Source organism: Saccopteryx bilineata, chromosome 5 (genome assembly GCF_036850765.1).
Source record: "Saccopteryx bilineata isolate mSacBil1 chromosome 5, mSacBil1_pri_phased_curated, whole genome shotgun sequence".
In the NCBI taxonomy this organism is placed as follows: domain Eukaryota; kingdom Metazoa; phylum Chordata; class Mammalia; order Chiroptera; family Emballonuridae; genus Saccopteryx; species Saccopteryx bilineata.
The window spans coordinates 851610-870118 of NC_089494.1; the positions used below are offsets into that span (position 1 = coordinate 851610).

Below are 18509 nucleotides of genomic sequence, written 5' to 3' on the forward strand. Positions count from 1 at the left end.
CATCAGCACAGTCCGGGGCTGTTCACCCCCCTCCCCCCCAACACCGTGGTCATCAGCACAGTCCGGGGCTGTTCACCCCCCCCAACACCGTGGTCATCAGCACAGTCTGGGGCTGTTCACCCCCCTCCCCTCCAACACCGTGGTCATCAGCACAGTCTGGGGCTGTTCACCCCCCTCCCCCCCAACACCGTGGTCATCAGCACAGTCTGGGGCTGTTCACCCCCCTCCCCTCCAACACCGTGGTCATCAGCACAGTCCGGGGCTGTTCACCCCCCTCCCCTCCAACACCGTGGTCATCAGCACGGTCCGGGGCTGTTCACACCCCCCCCAACACCGTGGTCATCAGCACAGTCTGGGGCTGTTCACCCCCCTCCCCTCCAACACCGTGGTCATCAGCACAGTCTGGGGCTGTTCACCCCCCTCCCCCCCAACACCGTGGTCATCAGCACAGTCCGGGGCTGTTCACCCCCCTCCCCCCCAACACCGTGGTCATCAGCACAGTCTGGGGCTGTTCACCCCTCCAACACCGTGGTCATCAGCACAGTCCGGGGCTGTTCACCCCCCCAACACCGTGGTCACCAGCACAGTCCGGGGCTGTTCACCCCCCTCCCCTCCAACACCGTGGTCATCAGCACGGTCCGGGGCTGTTCACCCCCCCAACACCGTGATCACCAGCACAGTCCGGGGCTGTTCATACCCCAACACTGTGGTCATCAGCACGGTCCGGGGCTGTTCACCCCCCTCCCCCCAACATCATGGTCATCAGCACAGTCCGGGGCTGTTCACCCCCCTCCCCCCAACACCGTGGTCATCAGCACAGTCCGGGGCTGTTCACCCCCCCCAACACCGTGGTCATCAGCACAGTCTGGGGCTGTTCACCCCCCTCCCCTCCAACACCGTGGTCATCAGCACAGTCTGGGGCTGTTCACCCCCCTCCCCCCCAACACCGTGGTCATCAGCACAGTCAGGGGCTGTTCACCCCCCCCCCCCCCCAACACCGTGGTCACCAGCACAGTCCGGGGCTGTTCACCCCCCTCCCCCCCAACACCGTGGTCATCAGCACAGTCCGGGGCTGTTCACCCCCCCCAACACCGTGGTCACCAGCACAGTCCGGAGCTGTTCACCCCCCTCCCCCCCACCACCGTGGTCATCAGCACAGTCCGGGGCTGTTCACCCCCCCCAACACCGTGGTCATCAGCACAGTCTGGGGCTGTTCACCCCCCTCCCCTCCAACACCGTGGTCATCAGCACGGTCCGGGGCTGTTCACACCCCCCCCAACACCGTGGTCATCAGCACAGTCTGGGGCTGTTCACCCCCCTCCCCCCCAACACCGTGGTCATCAGCACAGTCCGGGGCTGTTCACCCCCCTCACCCCCAACACCGTGGTCATCAGCACAGTCCGGGGCTGTTCACCCCCCCCAACACCGTGGTCATCAGCACAGTCTGGGGCTGTTCACCCCCCTCCCCTCCAACACCGTGGTCATCAGCACAGTCCGGGGCTGTTCACCCCCCTCCCCCCCAACACCGTGGTCATCAGCACAGTCCGGGGCTGTTCACCCCCCCCAACACCGTGGTCATCAGCACAGTCTGGGGCTGTTCACCCCCCTCCCCTCCAACACCGTGGTCATCAGCACAGTCTGGGGCTGTTCACCCCCCTCCCCTCCAACACCGTGGTCATCAGCACAGTCTGGGGCTGTTCACCCCCCTCCCCCCCAACACCGTGGTCATCAGCACAGTCTGGGGCTGTTCACCCCCCTCCCCTCCAACACCGTGGTCATCAGCACAGTCTGGGGCTGTTCACCCCCCTCCCCCCCCAACACCGTGGTCATCAGCACAGTCCGGGGCTGTTCACCCCCCCAACACCGTGGTCACCAGCACAGTCCGGGGCTGTTCACCCCCCTCCCCTCCAACACCGTGGTCATCAGCACAGTCCGGGGCTGTTCACCCCCCCCCAACACCGTGGTCACCAGCACAGTCCGGAGCTGTTCACCCCCCTCCCCCCCAACACCGTGGTCATCAGCACAGTCCGGGGCTGTTCACCCCCCCCAACACCGTGGTCATCAGCACAGTCTGGGGCTGTTCACCCCCCTCCCCTCCAACACCGTGGTCATCAGCACGGTCCGGGGCTGTTCACACCCCCCCCAACACCGTGGTCATCAGCACAGTCCGGGGCTGTTCACCCCCCCAACACCGTGGTCATCAGCACGGTCCGGGGCTGTTCACCCCCCTCCCCCCCAACACCGTGGTCATCAGCACAGTCCGGGGCTGTTCACCCCCCTCCCCCCCAACACCGTGGTCATCAGCACAGACTGGGGCTGTTCACCCTCCCCCCCAACGCCGTGGTCATCAGCACGGTCCGGGGCTGTTCACACCCCCCCCAACACCGTGGTCATCAGCACAGTCTGGGGCTGTTCACCCCCCTCCCCCCCAACACCGTGGTCATCAGCACAGTCCGGGGCTGTTCACCCCCCTCCCCCCCACCCCCGTGGTCATCAGCACAGTCCGGGGCTGTTCACCCCCCCCAACACCGTGGTCATCAGCACAGTCTGGGGCTGTTCACCCCCCTCCCCTCCAACACCGTGGTCATCAGCACAGTCCGGGGCTGTTCACCCCCCCAACACCGTGGTCACCAGCACAGTCCGGGGCTGTTCATACCCCAACACTGTGGTCATCAGCACAGTCCGGGGCTGTTCACCCCCCTCCCCCCAACATCATGGTCATCAGCACAGTCCGGGGCTGTTCACCCCCCTCCCCCCCAACACCGTGGTCATCAGCACAGTCCGGGGCTGTTCACCCCCCTCCCCCCCAACACCGTGGTCACCAGCACAGTCCGGGGCTGTTCACCCCCCTCCCCCCCAACACCGTGGTCATCAGCACAGTCCGGGGCTGTTCACCCCCCCCAACACCGTGGTCACCAGCACAGTCCGGAGCTGTTCACCCCCCTCCCCCCCCAACACCGTGGTCATCAGCACAGTCCGGGGCTGTTCACCCCCCCCAACACCGTGGTCATCAGCACAGTCTGGGGCTGTTCACCCCCCTTCCCTCCAACACCGTGGTCATCAGCACGGTCCGGGGCTGTTCACACACCCCCCAACACCGTGGTCATCAGCACAGTCTGGGGCTGTTCACCCCCCTCCCCCCCAACACCGTGGTCATCAGCACAGTCCGGGGCTGTTCACCCCCCTCCCCCCCAACACCGTGGTCATCAGCACAGTCCGGGGCTGTTCACCCCCCCCCAACACCGTGGTCATCAGCACAGTCTGGGGCTGTTCACCCCCCTCCCCTCCAACACCGTGGTCATCAGCACAGTCTGGGGCTGTTCACCCCCCTCCCCCCCAACACCGTGGTCATCAGCACAGTCTGGGGCTGTTCACCCCCCTCCCCTCCAACACCGTGGTCATCAGCACAGTCTGGGGCTGTTCACCCCCCTCCCCCCCAACACCGTGGTCATCAGCACAGTCCGGGGCTGTTCACCCCCCCAACACCGTGGTCATCAGCACAGTCCGGGGCTGTTCACCCCCCTCCCCTCCAACACCGTGGTCACCAGCACAGTCCGGGGCTGTTCACCCCCCTCCCCCCCAACACCGTGGTCACCAGCACAGTCCGGGGCTGTTCACCCCCCTCCCCCCCAACACCGTGGTCATCAGCACAGTCCGGGGCTGTTCACCCCCCCCAACACCGTGGTCACCAGCACAGTCCGGGGCTGTTCACCCCCCCCAACACCGTGGTCACCAGCACAGTCCGGAGCTGTTCACCCCCCTCCCCCCCAACACCGTGGTCACCAGCACAGTCCGGGGCTGTTCACCCCCCTCCCCCCCAACACCGTGGTCATCAGCACAGTCCGGGGCTGTTCACCCCCCCCAACACCGTGGTCATCAGCACAGTCCGGGGCTGTTCACCCCCCCCAACACCGTGGTCACCAGCACAGTCCGGGGCTGTTCACCCCCCCCAACACCGTGGTCATCAGCACAGTCCGGGGCTGTTCACCCCCCCCAACACCGTGGTCACCAGCACAGTCCGGGGCTGTTCACCCCCCCCAACACCGTGGTCACCAGCACAGTCCGGGGCTGTTCACCCCCCCCAACACCGTGGTCATCAGCACAGTCCAGGGCTGTTCACCCCCCTCCCCCCCAACACCGTGGTCATCAGCACAGTCCGGGGCTGTTCACCCCCCCCAACACCGTGGTCATCAGCACAGTCTGGGGCTGTTCACCCCCCTCCCCTCCAACACCGTGGTCATCAGCACAGTCTGGGGCTGTTCACCCCCCTCCCCCCCAACACCGTGGTCATCAGCACAGTCCGGGGCTGTTCACCCCCCCCAACACCGTGGTCACCAGCACAGTCCGGAGCTGTTCACCCCCCTCCCCCCCAACACCGTGGTCATCAGCACAGTCCGGGGCTGTTCACCCCCCCCAACACCGTGGTCATCAGCACAGTCTGGGGCTGTTCACCCCCCTCCCCTCCAACACCGTGGTCATCAGCACGGTCCGGGGCTGTTCACACCCCCCCCAACACCGTGGTCATCAGCACAGTCTGGGGCTGTTCACCCCCCTCCCCCCCAACACCGTGGTCATCAGCACAGTCCGGGGCTGTTCACCCCCCTCCCCCCCAACACCGTGGTCATCAGCACAGTCCGGGGCTGTTCACCCCCCCCAACACCGTGGTCATCAGCACAGTCTGGGGCTGTTCACCCCCCTCCCCTCCAACACCGTGGTCATCAGCACAGTCTGGGGCTGTTCACCCCCCGCCCCCCCAACACCGTGGTCATCAGCACAGTCTGGGGCTGTTCACCCCCCTCCCCTCCAACACCGTGGTCATCAGCACAGTCTGGGGCTGTTCACCCCCCTCCCCCCCAACACCGTGGTCATCAGCACAGTCCGGGGCTGTTCACCCCCCCAACACCGTGGTCACCAGCACAGTCCGGGGCTGTTCACCCCCCTCCCCTCCAACACCGTGGTCATCAGCACGGTCCGGGGCTGTTCACCCCCCCAACACCGTGGTCACCAGCACAGTCCGGGGCTGTTCACCCCCCTCCCCCCCAACACCGTGGTCATCAGCACAGTCCGGGGCTGTTCACCCCCCCAACACCGTGGTCATCAGCACGGTCCGGGGCTGTTCACCCCCCTCCCCCCCAACACCGTGGTCATCAGCACAGTCCGGGGCTGTTCACCCCCCGCAACACCGTGGTCATCAGCACAGTCCGGGGCTGTTCACCCCCCCCAACACCGTGGTCACCAGCACAGTCCGGGGCTGTTCACCCCCCCCAACACCGTGGTCATCAGCACAGTCCGGGGCTGTTCACCCCCCCCAACACCGTGGTCACCAGCACAGTCCGGGGCTGTTCACCCCCCCCCAACACCGTGGTCACCAGCACAGTCCGGGGCTGTTCACCCCCCCCAACACCGTGGTCATCAGCACAGTCCGGGGCTGTTCACCCCCCTCCCCCCCAACACCGTGGTCATCAGCACAGTCCGGGGCTGTTCACCCCCCCCAACACCGTGGTCATCAGCACAGTCTGGGGCTGTTCACCCCCCTCCCCTCCAACACCGTGGTCATCAGCACAGTCTGGGGCTGTTCACCCCCCTCCCCCCCCAACACCGTGGTCATCAGCACAGTCCGGGGCTGTTCACCCCCCCCAACACCGTGGTCACCAGCACAGTCCGGAGCTGTTCACCCCCCTCCCCCCCAACACCGTGGTCATCAGCACAGTCCGGGGCTGTTCACCCCCCCCAACACCGTGGTCATCAGCACAGTCTGGGGCTGTTCACCCCCCTCCCCTCCAACACCGTGGTCATCAGCACGGTCCGGGGCTGTTCACACCCCCCCCAACACCGTGGTCATCAGCACAGTCTGGGGCTGTTCACCCCCCTCCCCCCCAACACCGTGGTCATCAGCACGGTCCGGGGCTGTTCACCCCCCTCCCCCCCAACACCGTGGTCATCAGCACAGTCCGGGGCTGTTCACCCCCCCCAACACCGTGGTCATCAGCACAGTCTGGGGCTGTTCACCCCCCTCCCCTCCAACACCGTGGTCATCAGCACAGTCTGGGGCTGTTCACCCCCCTCCCCCCCAACACCGTGGTCATCAGCACAGTCTGGGGCTGTTCACCCCCCTCCCCTCCAACACCGTGGTCATCAGCACAGTCTGGGGCTGTTCACCCCCCTCCCCCCCAACACCGTGGTCATCAGCACAGTCCGGGGCTGTTCACCCCCCCAACACCGTGGTCACCAGCACAGTCCGGGGCTGTTCACCCCCCTCCCCTCCAACACCGTGGTCATCAGCACGGTCCGGGGCTGTTCACCCCCCCAACACCGTGGTCACCAGCACAGTCCGGGGCTGTTCATACCCCAACACTGTGGTCATCAGCACAGTCCGGGGCTGTTCACCCCCCTCCCCCCAACATCATGGTCATCAGCACAGTCCGGGGCTGTTCACCCTCCCCCCCAACACCGTGGTCATCAGCACAGTCTGGGGCTGTTCACCCTCCCCCCCCAACACCGTGGTCATCAGCACGGTCCGGGGCTGTTCGCCCTCCCCCCAACACCGTGGTCACCAGCACGGTCCGGGAGCTTCAGAGCTCTGCAGCGGCTGACCGCCCGGACCCAGGGAGATATAAACACTCGGGGGTGTTGGGCTTATGGTTTGAGGATTAGTCCGAGCAGCCCTGTCACCAGAAGCTCAGACTGGTCACCCTGAGGTGCTGTTTGCTGGGCGTGTGACTCTGCACAGGGGCCCCGGGCCCAGCGGTCAGGGCTGAGCCAGGCCAGGATCCCGGGTTCTCGGACCCCCTGACCAGGGCCCATGACCCCGTGGGAGATGCTGGCAGAGGAGACGGGCCCCCATCCCTGCTCCTCCGGGCCCCACAGGCCTGGGAGACGGTGAGGAGCCGCGTCCCGGGTCCTTCTGCCCCTGACCCCCCAGGGCCCCTCCCACAGGCTTCCTGTTCCGACTTCCAAGCGCTGCATTTTGGGGAGAAGCTTGCCTTTGAAGATGTTTGTGGGCCCCAGGTTCTGAACCTCCAGGAGGAGTCTTTTCTATAAAAATACTGAGATGCTCCTGAGAGGGGCCCACATGGGCCAGGAAGCCGTGGGGCTCTGGGTTTCCACTGTGGCCCCCGGAGGGCTCAGCTCAGCAGGCGCAGCCTCGGGACAGCCCCGGTGTGGCCTAAAGTGCCATCCACGTCCCCGGTGTGGCCTAAAGTGCCATCCACGTCCCCCGGTGTGGCCTAAAGTGCCATCCACGTCCCCGGTGTGGCCTAAAGTGCCATCCACGTCCCCGGATGTGGCCTAAAGTGCTATTCCACGTCCCCCGGTGTGGCCTAAAGTGCCATCCACGTCCCCGGTGTGGCCTAAAGTGCTATTCCACGTCCCCGGATGTGGCCTAAAGTGCTATTCCACATCCCCGGTGTGGCCTAAAGTGCCATCCACGTCCCCGGTGTGGCCTAAAGTGCCATCCACGTCCCCGGATGTGGCCTAAAGTGCTATTCCACGCCCCCCGGTGTGGCCTAAAGTGCCATCCACGTCCCCGGATGTGGCCTAAAGTGCCATTCCACGTCCCCCGGTGTGGCCTAAAGTGCCATCCACGTCCCCGGATGTGGCCTAAAGTGCTATTCCACGTCCCCTGGTGTGGCCCAAAGTGCCATTCCATGTCCCCCGGTGTGGCCTAAAGTGCCATCCACGTCCCTGGATGTGGCCTAAAGTGCCATTCCACGTCCCCTGGTGTGGCCCAAAGTGCCATTCCATGTCCCCCGGTGTGGCCTAAAGTGCCATCCACGTCCCCGGATGTGGCCCAAAGTGCCATTCCACGTCCCCTGGTGTGGCCCAAAGTGCCATCCACGGTCCCGGATGTGGCCCCCGTCCCTGCAGCTCTCTCTGCCCCCCCCGCCCCTGGGACCGACTCCCCCCCATGCCATGGATGGACATGTGACCCCGGTCAGCCAATCAGAGCCCTGAGACTCCCAGGATTGGTTCCCGGACACGAAGTGGTTCGAGGTGGCTAGCGGCAGCAGCTCCTGTGGGGAGATGGGCATGAGGAGGCCACCTGGAGACCCACTGGCCATCTCACTGCCTCTCACCCTGGGCCTGTGAGGCAGGGGCCCGAGAACACTGGGAGCGCCCGGACACAGCCTCTCCTGAAGTCACGCACACCCTGAACTCACATCCTTCTGCGTCTCGCTTCCACGACCTGCCACCCGGCCCGCGTGGCCGCCTCCGCGAGCACGGTCCCCCCAGCGCTCCCCCTGGATCGACCTCTGGTCGACTTCCTCTCCCCCCGCCCACGGGCACCGTGCTGGCCCCTCACTCACAGCCTCTCTTCCAGGCAGACACTTGCTAAGTGAGTGCCCACCCCCGGCCACACTTCAGGCTCCCCCAGGGCCAAGGCCACGCGGACACACCCGCCCGCAGGCCCCTGGGCACCTGAGGTCAGCGGCCTCCTCGGCCGTGAGCTGGCCTTGCCTCTCCAGGGCGTCCTGCTTGGCCCGCAGCTGGGCCCGCTCCTCAGACAAAGCCTCCTTCTCCTCCAGGGCCCTCTGGAGAGAGTCCACCTGGGCCTCCTGGGCCTTCAGGCTCTGGGCCAGCTGCTGCTCCAGGGCCTGCTTCTGGCATGTGACCTGGAGGAGAGAGAAGGGCAGAGTCCTGCAGGGGCTGAGGAGGCGGGAGGGCGGGTGGGGTCTCTTCAGGGAGAAGAAGGACCTCAGGAGAGGTGGCTTCACGCAGGGTGGCGTGGAAGGAGAAGGTGGAGGGGCGTGGCTGGGAGGCACACTGGCCCTCGGAGGGCTCACACGCCATCCCCGCAGAGGGGCCTCCACGCCTGGGACCACGTGGGAGGAGTTACTGGACTCCTTCCGGCTGCCGATCTACAGGATCACCTCGGTGGGGCCCCTAGTACCCGGAGGTTGGGGGCAGGAAATAGTGCATAAAAACGGCAGTGGAAGGTGGCCGAGGACCAGATCGCTCCCGACGAACTCTTCTACCGAGAACAGCACAGAAACCTAGACAAAGCGCGTCACGGAGTCTGAACGAGGCCCCGAGAGCTGCCGAGTCCGCTGGGACGGAACGAGACGAGAGCTTGGGGAGAAGGAGCGAGAGAAACGAGCCCACCGTCTGGCATCTTGTCCCTCTGCAGGGTGTCTGCTGACTCACACATCTTGGCTGAGAGATTGGGAGGTCGAGGAGAGCTCCTGGCAATAGGGTGGCCCCAAGGGTCCAAATGCTCAAATTCAGAGCCATCGAAGCAGGGTGGGGGGCTGGTGGACACCCCAGGTTTCTAGGGGTGTTCACAGAAGGGCTCTACCCTGGTCATCAGGGTGGGTCAGAACCGACCACCCCTCAGTCATGGGTCCACCCACGGTGGCCACCTGCCCTCACTGCTTGGCAGAACCAGAAGTGGCTCCTCTCTGGAAGAAGAGCCTCATCAAATTATTTCTACAGATTTAAGTATATGATACTTGACATCTAAAAATCAACGTCCCCAGGCATGTCAGGAGATAAAATCAAATGGCAAAAACCACACATAAGCCTGACCAGGCAGTGGCGCAGTGGATAGAGCATCGGACTGGGATGCAAAGGACCCAGGTTCGAAACCCCAAGGTCGCTGGCTTGAGCACAGGCTCACCAGCTTGAGCGTGGGGTCGCTGGCTTGAGCCCAAAGGTGTCTGGCTTGAGCAAGGGGTCACTCACTTTGCTGTAGCCCCCAGTCAAGGTACATATGAGAAAGCAATCAATGAAAAAGCAATCAAGGAACAAGTAAGATGTTGCAACAAAGAACTGATGCTTCTCATCTCTCTCCCTTCTTGTCTATCTGTCTCTATCTGTCCCTCCCTCTCTCTCTGTCAAAAAAAACACAAAAACAACCCCCCCACACACACATAAGAACATCAGATAAACACAGATGCCTCCCTCCCTCCTTAAGAGTTCTTGAGCACAGACCTTGCAATAGCTGGTCTGTAATAAAAGGTTCAAGAAGGGCCCTGGTGGCTCAATGGTGAAGTGTTGGCCTGGTGTGTGGATGTCCTGGGTTCAATTTCGGGTCAGGACACACAGGAGAAGCACCCATCTGCTTCTCCTCCTCTTCCCCTTCTTTCTCTCTTCCCCTCCCTCAGCCATGGCTCAATTGATTTGAGTGTGTTGGCATCAGGTGCTGACGATGGCTCTGTGGAGCCTCTACCTCAGGTGCTAAAAATAGGCTGGTTGCAACCATGGCTCCAGATGGGCAGAGCAATGGTCCCAGATGGGGTCATTGGATGGATCCTGGTCACGGTGCACGTGAGACTCTGTCTCTCTATCTCATCTCCTCTCACTTGGAAAAAAAGAAGACAAAGACATGTTCAAGAGGGCGAATGGTGAGCTGTAGAACCTCACAGTATAACTAGAAGTTAACTACATAATTTAGAAGTAAGTGAATAGACTGGTTCAAGGACAGAGTAGACAGCATAGAGGACAAATAATCTGGAAGACAGACAGAAGAATGCTGCATTCAGATGGAACCATGAAGGGGAAGAAGGACAGGAAATACAGACAAGAGTGCGACAGACACACAAGACGAGGTCCTACATACGTGTAACTCAATACACAGCGGGAGCAGAGGTGGAGACAGGACATGTGAGCGGACAGTAGACGTGTAACTCAATACACAGCGGGAGCAGAGGTGGAGACAGGACATGTGAGCGGACAGTAGACGTGTAACTCAATACACAGCGGGAGCAGAGGTGGAGACAGGACATGTGAGCGGACAGTAGACGTGTAACTCAATACACAGCGGGAGCAGAGGCGGAGACAGGACATGTGAGCGGACAGTAGACGTGTAACTCAATACACAGCGGGAGCAGAGGCGGAGACAGGACATGTGAGCGGACAGTAGACAGGGATTGTGCAGATCTCATAGAATGCGTCAAGCCACTGATCTAAAATGAGCCATAATACTCTAAAGAAGAGAAATACAAAGAAAATGTCACATAACTATACCTTAGTATTAAGTTTCTAAATACCCAAATAAAGGAAAATATCTTCAAAAATCAGAAGGGAAAAAAAGAAGAAGAAGAAAAAAAAAAGCACAGACATTACATTCCAATGAGAACAGGAAGACTGACATTTGACTTCCAAACGCAACAATGGAAGTCAGAGGGCGGTGGGATGAATCCACCAAAGGCTGTGAGGTAGGGATGGGGGTCAGGAGGGACAGGTGAGGCTGTGAGGTAGGGATGGGGGTCAGGAGGGGCGGGTGAGGCTGTGAGGTAGGGATGGGGGTCAGGAGGGACAGGTGAGGCTGTGAGGTAGGGATGGGGTCAGGAGGGACGGGTGAGGCTGTGAGGTAGGGATGGGGGTCAGGAGGGGCGGGTGAGGCTGTGAGGTAGGGATGGGGGTCAGGAGGGACGGGTGAGGCTGTGAGGTAGGGATGGGGGTCAGGAGGGACGGGTGAGGCTGTGAGGTAGAGATGGGGGTCAGGAGGGGCAGGTGAGGCTGTGAGGTAGGGATGGGGGTCAGGAGGGGCGGGTGAGGCTGTGAGGTAGGGATGGGGGTCAGGATGGGGGTCAGGAGGGGCGGGTGAGGCTGTGAGGTAGGGATGGGGGTCAGGAGGGGCAGGTGAGGCTGTGAGGTAGGGATGGGGGTCAGGAGGGGCAGGTGGAGCGGAGCTACGTCCTGTCTTGCTGGCGGCTATGCAGGAGCACACAGCCGCCAGACACCACTGACCTGCCCACTGGCTTTCCAACTATAATACGGTAATTAAACACAGAGGACACAGAGGACAGAGAAGGGACAGGACAGAGGCTGACAAACTGAAAAAGGCTGCACTGATCCCCAAAGGTGACAGGGGCCACGGGGGGCCCAGAAAATAGCCAAACTGCTTCAATGTGAGCACCCCTGAGTGTGGCCTCAGCACAAGGCTTATGTCCACAGAAGATGAGGGTGCCAGGGAACAAGAGATGTGTGAGTCCCACTGTGGACGTGGTCCACCCAGGAAAGAGAGGCGGGAGGACACAGTGAGGCCCTTTACTCTGTGTGCACAGGAGTCACACAGCCTCTGACCCCTGGTGAGGGGCCCGGCCCAGCCCCTGGGTCCTGAGACATGACAGAACGACCCTTCTGTGCCTACCTGCCCCCGTCCCTGTCTCTGACCCCTGGTGAGGGGCCCGGCCCAGCCCCTGGATCCTGAGACATGACAGAACGACCCTTCTGTGCCTACCTGCCCCCGTCCCTGTCTCTGACCCCTGGTGAGGGGCCCGGCCCAGCCCCTGGGTCCTGAGACATGACAGAACGACCCTTCTGTGCCTACCTGCCCCCGTCCCTGTCTCTGACCCCTGGTGAGGGGCCCGGCCCAGCCCCTGGGTCCTGAGACATGACAGAACGACCCTTCTGTGCCTACCTGCCCCCGTCCCTGTCTCTGACCCCACAGCACAGGGAACCTGCCATTGCACACCGCCAGGCCGGTCAGGGCTGCTGTTAGCAAGCACTGGGCTGACGTCCTGAGCCAGTGTGGCACGGCAAGGTGACGTGTGACCCGTCCACACCCCAGACAGGAGGGTGGCCCTGCAGACTCCTCACCTGGTCCACTTGCTCCTGCAGCTGGGCCCTCTCATGCCCAAGCTGGGCCACCTGCCCGTCCACCTGGTCCAGCTGCTGCTCCAGCCGCGCCAGCCGCTCCCGGGCGCCTGCCTGCTCCCGCAACTGGTCCCGCTCCTGCTGCAGCTGCCCAGGGGAGGGGGAGGGTCAGTGTCCAGGCCATGCCCACACACCCGTGCCCCCGTGGGCCGACCGCCCCTCCCTGGACTGCTCTGTGGGCGTGGCTAGGCCCAGCAGGCTCCCTGTCCATGCGGGCCCCTTCCCCCCAAATCTGTGCTCAGTCCGGGCATGGAAAGGTGGGTACAAGAATGGTCCTGGGCTCAGAGACCTGAGCTAGAGCCCAGTCCCACGGCCACCCTCGGGAATGTGAGGCTCAGACCACGGGCCGCCCACCTGGGCCCCTGCCTTACCTGCAGGACCAAGTGGGTCAGTGTGCCTTTGTCCTGAGCCAGACCCTCCATCAGGGCGGCCATCTTGGCCAAGGAGTCCCTTTGCTGCGCCCCCTCTGACGTCAGCTGGCTCACAAGCAGCTCCAGGTCAGCCTCGCTGCACTCAGCCTAGAGAAGGGGGAGGGCAGTGGTCACCCCGAGAGGGATGCCAGGGAGGGACCTTCAGGTTCACGGGTGGAGCTCTCTCCCAGGTGGAGCCCTCAGTGAGAGTGAGCTCCCCGTCAGGGAGGCATGCAAGCTGGAGGTCTGGGTGGAAGGCTCAGCGTGGGGAGGCCTCTGGGGTAGACGGCGGCCTCTAGGTACTAAGGCTGCGGCCAGGAGAGGGGACAGGGTTGCCCGATGGGAGAGGTGTGGGCAGTGGGAGGCAGAGGGCACAGGGCGTACCCGGGCCAGGGTGCCACGCAGGGCCTCCCTCTCGCTGTCCAGAACGTCCCTCTCCAGCCGGGCAGTGGTCAGCGCCTCCCGGGCCGACGCCAGCTCCTTCTTGAGCCCTGAGACCTTGTCTTCCAGCTGCTCCAGGCGTCCTTGGCTGAGGCCCCCACATCGGAGGCAGAAGAAATGAGGTCGGCTCAGGGCAAGACGGGCCACCTCCCAAGAGCCAGTGGGCAGTGTGGCTGCTTGCACCTCCCTCCAAGCCCAGGGAGCCCTGCAGGTGCCCGGGGTCACCCTGGAGGCCTGAACTTGGTGGGTCCACAGGGCGGCATCCAATCCAAACCAGGACTGTTTCCCAGCTGGGGTGGGACTGTCCACGCTCAGTGGACCCGCATGGGTGAGGCGTGTGCACACACTGGGGGCACCCCCACTCCAGGGTCCGGGGTGGGGACTCTCTGTCCACGCTCAGTGGACCCGCATGGGTGAGGCGTGTGCACACACGCTGGGGGCACCCCCACTCCAGGGTCCGGGCTGGGACTGTCTGTCCACACTCAGTGGACCCGCATGGGTGAGGCGTGTGCACACTGGGGGCACCCCCACTCCAGGGTCCGGGCTGGGGACTCTCTGTCCACGCTCAGTGGACCCGCATGGGTGAGGCGTGTGCACACACGCTGGGGGCACCCCCACTCCAGGGTCCGGGCTGGGACTGTCTGTCCACGCTCAGTGGACCCGCTTGGGGGCGGCGTGTGTGCACACTGGGGGCACCCCCACTCCAGGGTCCGGGGTGGGGCTGTCTGTCCACACTCAGTGGACCCGCATGGGTGAGGCGTGTGTGCACACACACTGGGGGCACCCCCACTCCAGGGTCCGGGGTGGGGCTGTCTGTCCACACTCAGTGGACCCGCATGGGTGAGGCGTGTGTGCACACACACTGGGGGCACCCCCACTCCAGGGTCCGGGGTGGGGCTGTCTGTCCACGTTCAGTGGACCCGCATGGGTGAGGCGTGTGCACACTGGGGGCACCCCCACTCCAGGGTCCGGGCTGGGACTCTCTGTCCACGCTCAGTGGACCTGCATGGGGGCGGCGTGTGTGCACACTGGGGGCACCCCACTCCAGGGTCCGGGGTGGGGCTGTCTGTCCACGTTCAGTGGACCCGCATGGGTGAGGCATGTGCACACTGGGGGCACCCCCACTCCAGGGTCCGGGCTGGGACTCTCTGTCCACGCTCAGTGGACCCGCATGGGGGCGGCGTGTGTGCACACTGGGGGCACCCCCACTCCAGGGTCCGGGGTGGGGCTGTCTGTCCACGCTCAGTGGGCCTGCATGGGTGAGGCGTGTGCACACTGGGGGCACCCCCACTCCAGGGTCCGGGGTGGTGGGTTTGCTGAGGTGGGCACTGGGCAGAGAGGCTGGGTGGGTGTCGGTACAATGTCCCGGCCTGGGGGAACTGGACAGCCTGTGAGCCCTGCTTTCTCATTGGGCGCCCCCCTCCCTGAGACGAGGCTGCGATGAGGAAGGGGCCCCTCAGGGGGTGAGCACACCGAGGGCCCTGGTGGCCGCCCAAGCCGGCCAAAGCTCAGGGCTGCCCAGCCCACCTGGTCTCCAGTGCCCAGCGGCCACGCCCGCCCTGCTGCGCCAGCTCCTCTCGCTGCTGCTGCGTCCGGAGCAGGAGGCTCTGCTGCAGCTCCGCGTTCTCGGCCTCCAGCCTCCGCCTGTCCACGTCCCACTCGTCCCCCTTGGCCCTCAGCTCCTCCGCCTCCACCTCCAGAGCCTTCTTCTCTCTGGGAGCAGGGAGGCCGAGGTTGGGGCAGCACCGGGGGAGGGAGCGGGCACCCCGCAGGGGGCACAGTCCAGCCTCAGCCCATTGCCAGGAGGGGTGAGGGCACGGGGCAGGGTGGGGCCAGGTGTCGGCCAGCCGGGGACAGGAGCTCAGGGACGTGTAGGGAGGGACAAGGACGATCTAGCCACCTCCAGCCCCCAGGCCGGCCTGCACGGTGGGGTGGCCAGCTGGCTCGTCCCCTCTTGGTGACCCTGTGGGAGTCTGTCCTTAAAACACTGGGGCTGTTGCTTCTGCTGTGTCCCCTGTGCTCAGCCATCTGCCGCCCGCAGGCCCGGCCCGCCAGGCCCTGCAGAACGTGCTGGAAGGAAGGCCCCCTCTCCACCTCTGCCCTCCCCAGCTCCACACCTGCATGTGCTGCTCACCTGTCCTGTCCTGACAGTGGCCCCCGTGCGGAGCTGGGCTCAGCACTGGCCCTCCACTCAGAGTCCCTGCCACATGTCCCCCTCAACCAGGGACTCGACCCTCAGCCGCAGCCTCCGGCCCTGGCCCCTGAGGCCCCATTTCCCAAATGCCCCTTCAATCTGCCCCCAGGCCTGCCCACGTGTCCCCAGGACGCTGCAGCTTGTCCCTGGGTGGGGTGGGTGGCCCCCACCCACCACCCTGGTACACAGCACCCCCACCTCTTCCCTGTCTCCCCACTGAGCCCCCCGACCCCCACGTGCAGGGCCGGGCTGAGCTGACCGCTGCCACCTCCTCACCCCTCCCCACGGAGCAATCAAGGGGGGACTGGGCCCAAGTTTCCCTCGGACCCCTGTCCGGCACTGAGGCGCGGAGCACACAGTTGGGTCACCCAGTCAGGACACCGGGGTGTGTGGGGGGAGGGGGAGGTTCTGCTCCTGCCCCCACCCCTGCATCAAGCCTTCTGGAGCACCAGACACACCCACTCGATCTCGGGAGCCCCCGGCCGGCTCCTGTGTCCGGCTCTGGCCGTGTGGGGAGTGAGGAAGCCCCGCTGAGCCTCCCACTCAGGACTGTGGGTCTTGGGGATTCTTAGTCCCTCCCCCCCAGTGACCTTAGGGTGGCATCACATGCACAGAAGTGCCCACTGAGCCGTGGTTGCCACACCCAGAGGACCCAGGAGGGGCACACGGCCCCTCAGTGGACAGCAGGAGGGGGACAGGGGGTGTGATGGGCCATTTCTGAAGGGTGGAGGAGCCCCCCATGCGCCCTGGGGGCCCGGGCAGAGGAGGGAGGGGCAGCCTGCTCAGGGAAGGGGAGTGTGGACGCCGGCTGGGTGCAGAGACCCTGGGGAGCCACGGAGGGGTGGGAAGGTGGTCCCGCAGAGACGCAGCCCAGACGGGCCCAGAGGAGGGGACAGGGGCTCCGTGCTGGCCGGGGGTGAGGCGCAGGGAGCACGGCCTTCTCCTCCAGCCCTGACCAGGCCGGCCCACCCCGCCCAGCGCCCCGGTCAGCCACCTTCCCAGGAGCTCGCTGGCCGCCCTGCAGCGCTGCGCCTCCCGGCTCTGCGCCTCCAGCCTGTCCAGCAGGTCCTCGCGCTCCTGCTTCTGCTCCTGCAGGAGCCTCCGGACGGCCCGCAGTTCCCGCTGCCGCTCGGACAGCTGCTCCTGCAGCCCGGCCGCCACCGCCTGCGAGGACTCCAGCTGCACACGCAGCTCCTGCCGGGGGGCGAGGCGTGGCGTGAGCCCCCTCTGGCCACAGACCCCGGAGAGGATGCACTCGGGACGGACCCCCTCCCTGGGCCCCTGGGCTCAGGGCAGGCCCCGTGGCGGCCCCTGGCGGCCCGCCTGTGTCTCCGTGGGGACCAGGGTCCACCTGCGCGTGGGGGGCCCACCTGCTCCTGCTGCCGCCGCCTCTCGATGGCGGCCTGCACAGCCCGCAGAGCGGGGTCCAGCACGGCCGGGGAGAGGACCCGTGGTGGGGATGTGCCCCTGTGCGGGGACGAGGTGCGTGGGGGGCTCCTCAGCGGACCCTTCCTGTCAGTGCTGCTGCTCCACGCCAGCGCCGGGCACCCCAAGTCCGCCTGGGCCACCTTCATGGTGCAGGGAGAGCACTAAAGGCCCCTGCCCAGCAGGGACCTCCCAGACCGTCCCGGTGTCAGCTGGACCCCCCAGGACCCAGCGGCCTGCACCTCAGTGATGATGCTCAAGACACGCCGCAGGGACTCCGCCTCGTCCACGGCCTCGTCCGCGGCCAGCCAGCTTCCACTGCGCCGGGCCTCCTGCAGCCGGGGGCGGACCCCTCAGCAAGGCACACACGCCCCTGCCCAGAGCCGCCCCTCCCAGCCCACGCACCAGTCTCTGAACGTCCGCCCTCAGGGAGGCGATGGCTCTGCCCTTCTTCAGGTTTTGCTCTGTGAGCTTCTCCACGAGGAGCGTCTGCTCCGTGAGGCTGTAGAAAGGGGCACGGTGGTCAGCGTGGAGCCCAGAGCCCAGGGCACGGGTGGGCCCTGACATCACCCCGGCTGGTGGGCCCTGGCGTCACCCTGGCTGGACCCAGAGCCCCGGGCACGGGTGGGCCCCGACGTCACCCTGGCTGGTGGGCGCTGACGTCACCCTGGCTGGACCCAGAGCCCCGGGCACGGGTAGGCCCCGACGTCACCCTGGCTGGACCCAGAGCCCCGGGCACGGGTAGGCCCCGACGTCACCCTGGCTGGACCCACATGGATGGGCCCCGACGTCACCCTGGCTGGACCCAGAGCCCCGGCTGGTGGGCCCTGGTGTCACCCTGGCTGGACCCAGAGCCCCGGCTGGTGGGCCCTGGTGTCACCCTGGCTGGACCCAGGCTCTTGTGGTATGGTGGGCCATGGACACTGACCACATCTCTCCGATTGGCCCTGGGCCTCTCTCTCCTACTCTAGAACCTTCAGTGGCTCCTGCTATCCAGTGAGTCAAGGGCAGACCCCAAGGTCAGCATCCAAGGCCCCCATGCTGACCCTGACTCAGCTCACCGGCCTCATGGCCAGTGGATCCCGAGGTCTTGCCCGTCCTTGGGGCCCGGCAGATGCAGTGCCCACTCTGGGCCTTTGCCCAGCTGCGGCTCAGCCTGAATGGCCTCTGCTGTCATCAGACAGTGATGACATTACTGTCTCTTCCTTCCCCAGACCCACCCCGCCTCCCCTGGGCACCTGGGTCTCCTTTCCCATGGCCCCAGAGAATCTGCTCAGGCCCAGGGTGCTGCCCCAGCAGGATGGGCTGGGTCCCTCACACCCCACATGCTCCAGGCCCCTGACCCTCTCAGACTCCATCTTGTCAGCCTGTCTGGTGTCCGTGGCCATGTGAGCCCTGGGCCCCCAGGTGCTATGGACTCGTGCCCCATGGCCTTTGTG

General features: G+C 64.9%; 1 protein-coding gene across 1 annotated transcript in view; it reads right to left on the reverse strand.

Moving 5' to 3' along the window:
- CROCC2 (ciliary rootlet coiled-coil, rootletin family member 2) overlaps positions 1 to 18509 on the reverse strand; it is an 83075-nt gene that overhangs the window by 43633 nt on the left and 20933 nt on the right. The window contains exons 8-16 of the mRNA XM_066281150.1: positions 17476 to 17572; positions 17313 to 17402; positions 17016 to 17213; positions 16640 to 16839; positions 14979 to 15164; positions 13395 to 13539; positions 12981 to 13118; positions 12544 to 12678; positions 8419 to 8612 (exon numbers count right to left, since the gene is read on the reverse strand). Coding sequence (XP_066137247.1) covers positions 8419 to 8612; positions 12544 to 12678; positions 12981 to 13118; positions 13395 to 13539; positions 14979 to 15164; positions 16640 to 16839; positions 17016 to 17213; positions 17313 to 17402; positions 17476 to 17572 — 1383 coding nt within the window. The remainder of the gene's footprint in view (positions 1 to 8418; positions 8613 to 12543; positions 12679 to 12980; positions 13119 to 13394; positions 13540 to 14978; positions 15165 to 16639; positions 16840 to 17015; positions 17214 to 17312; positions 17403 to 17475; positions 17573 to 18509) is intronic.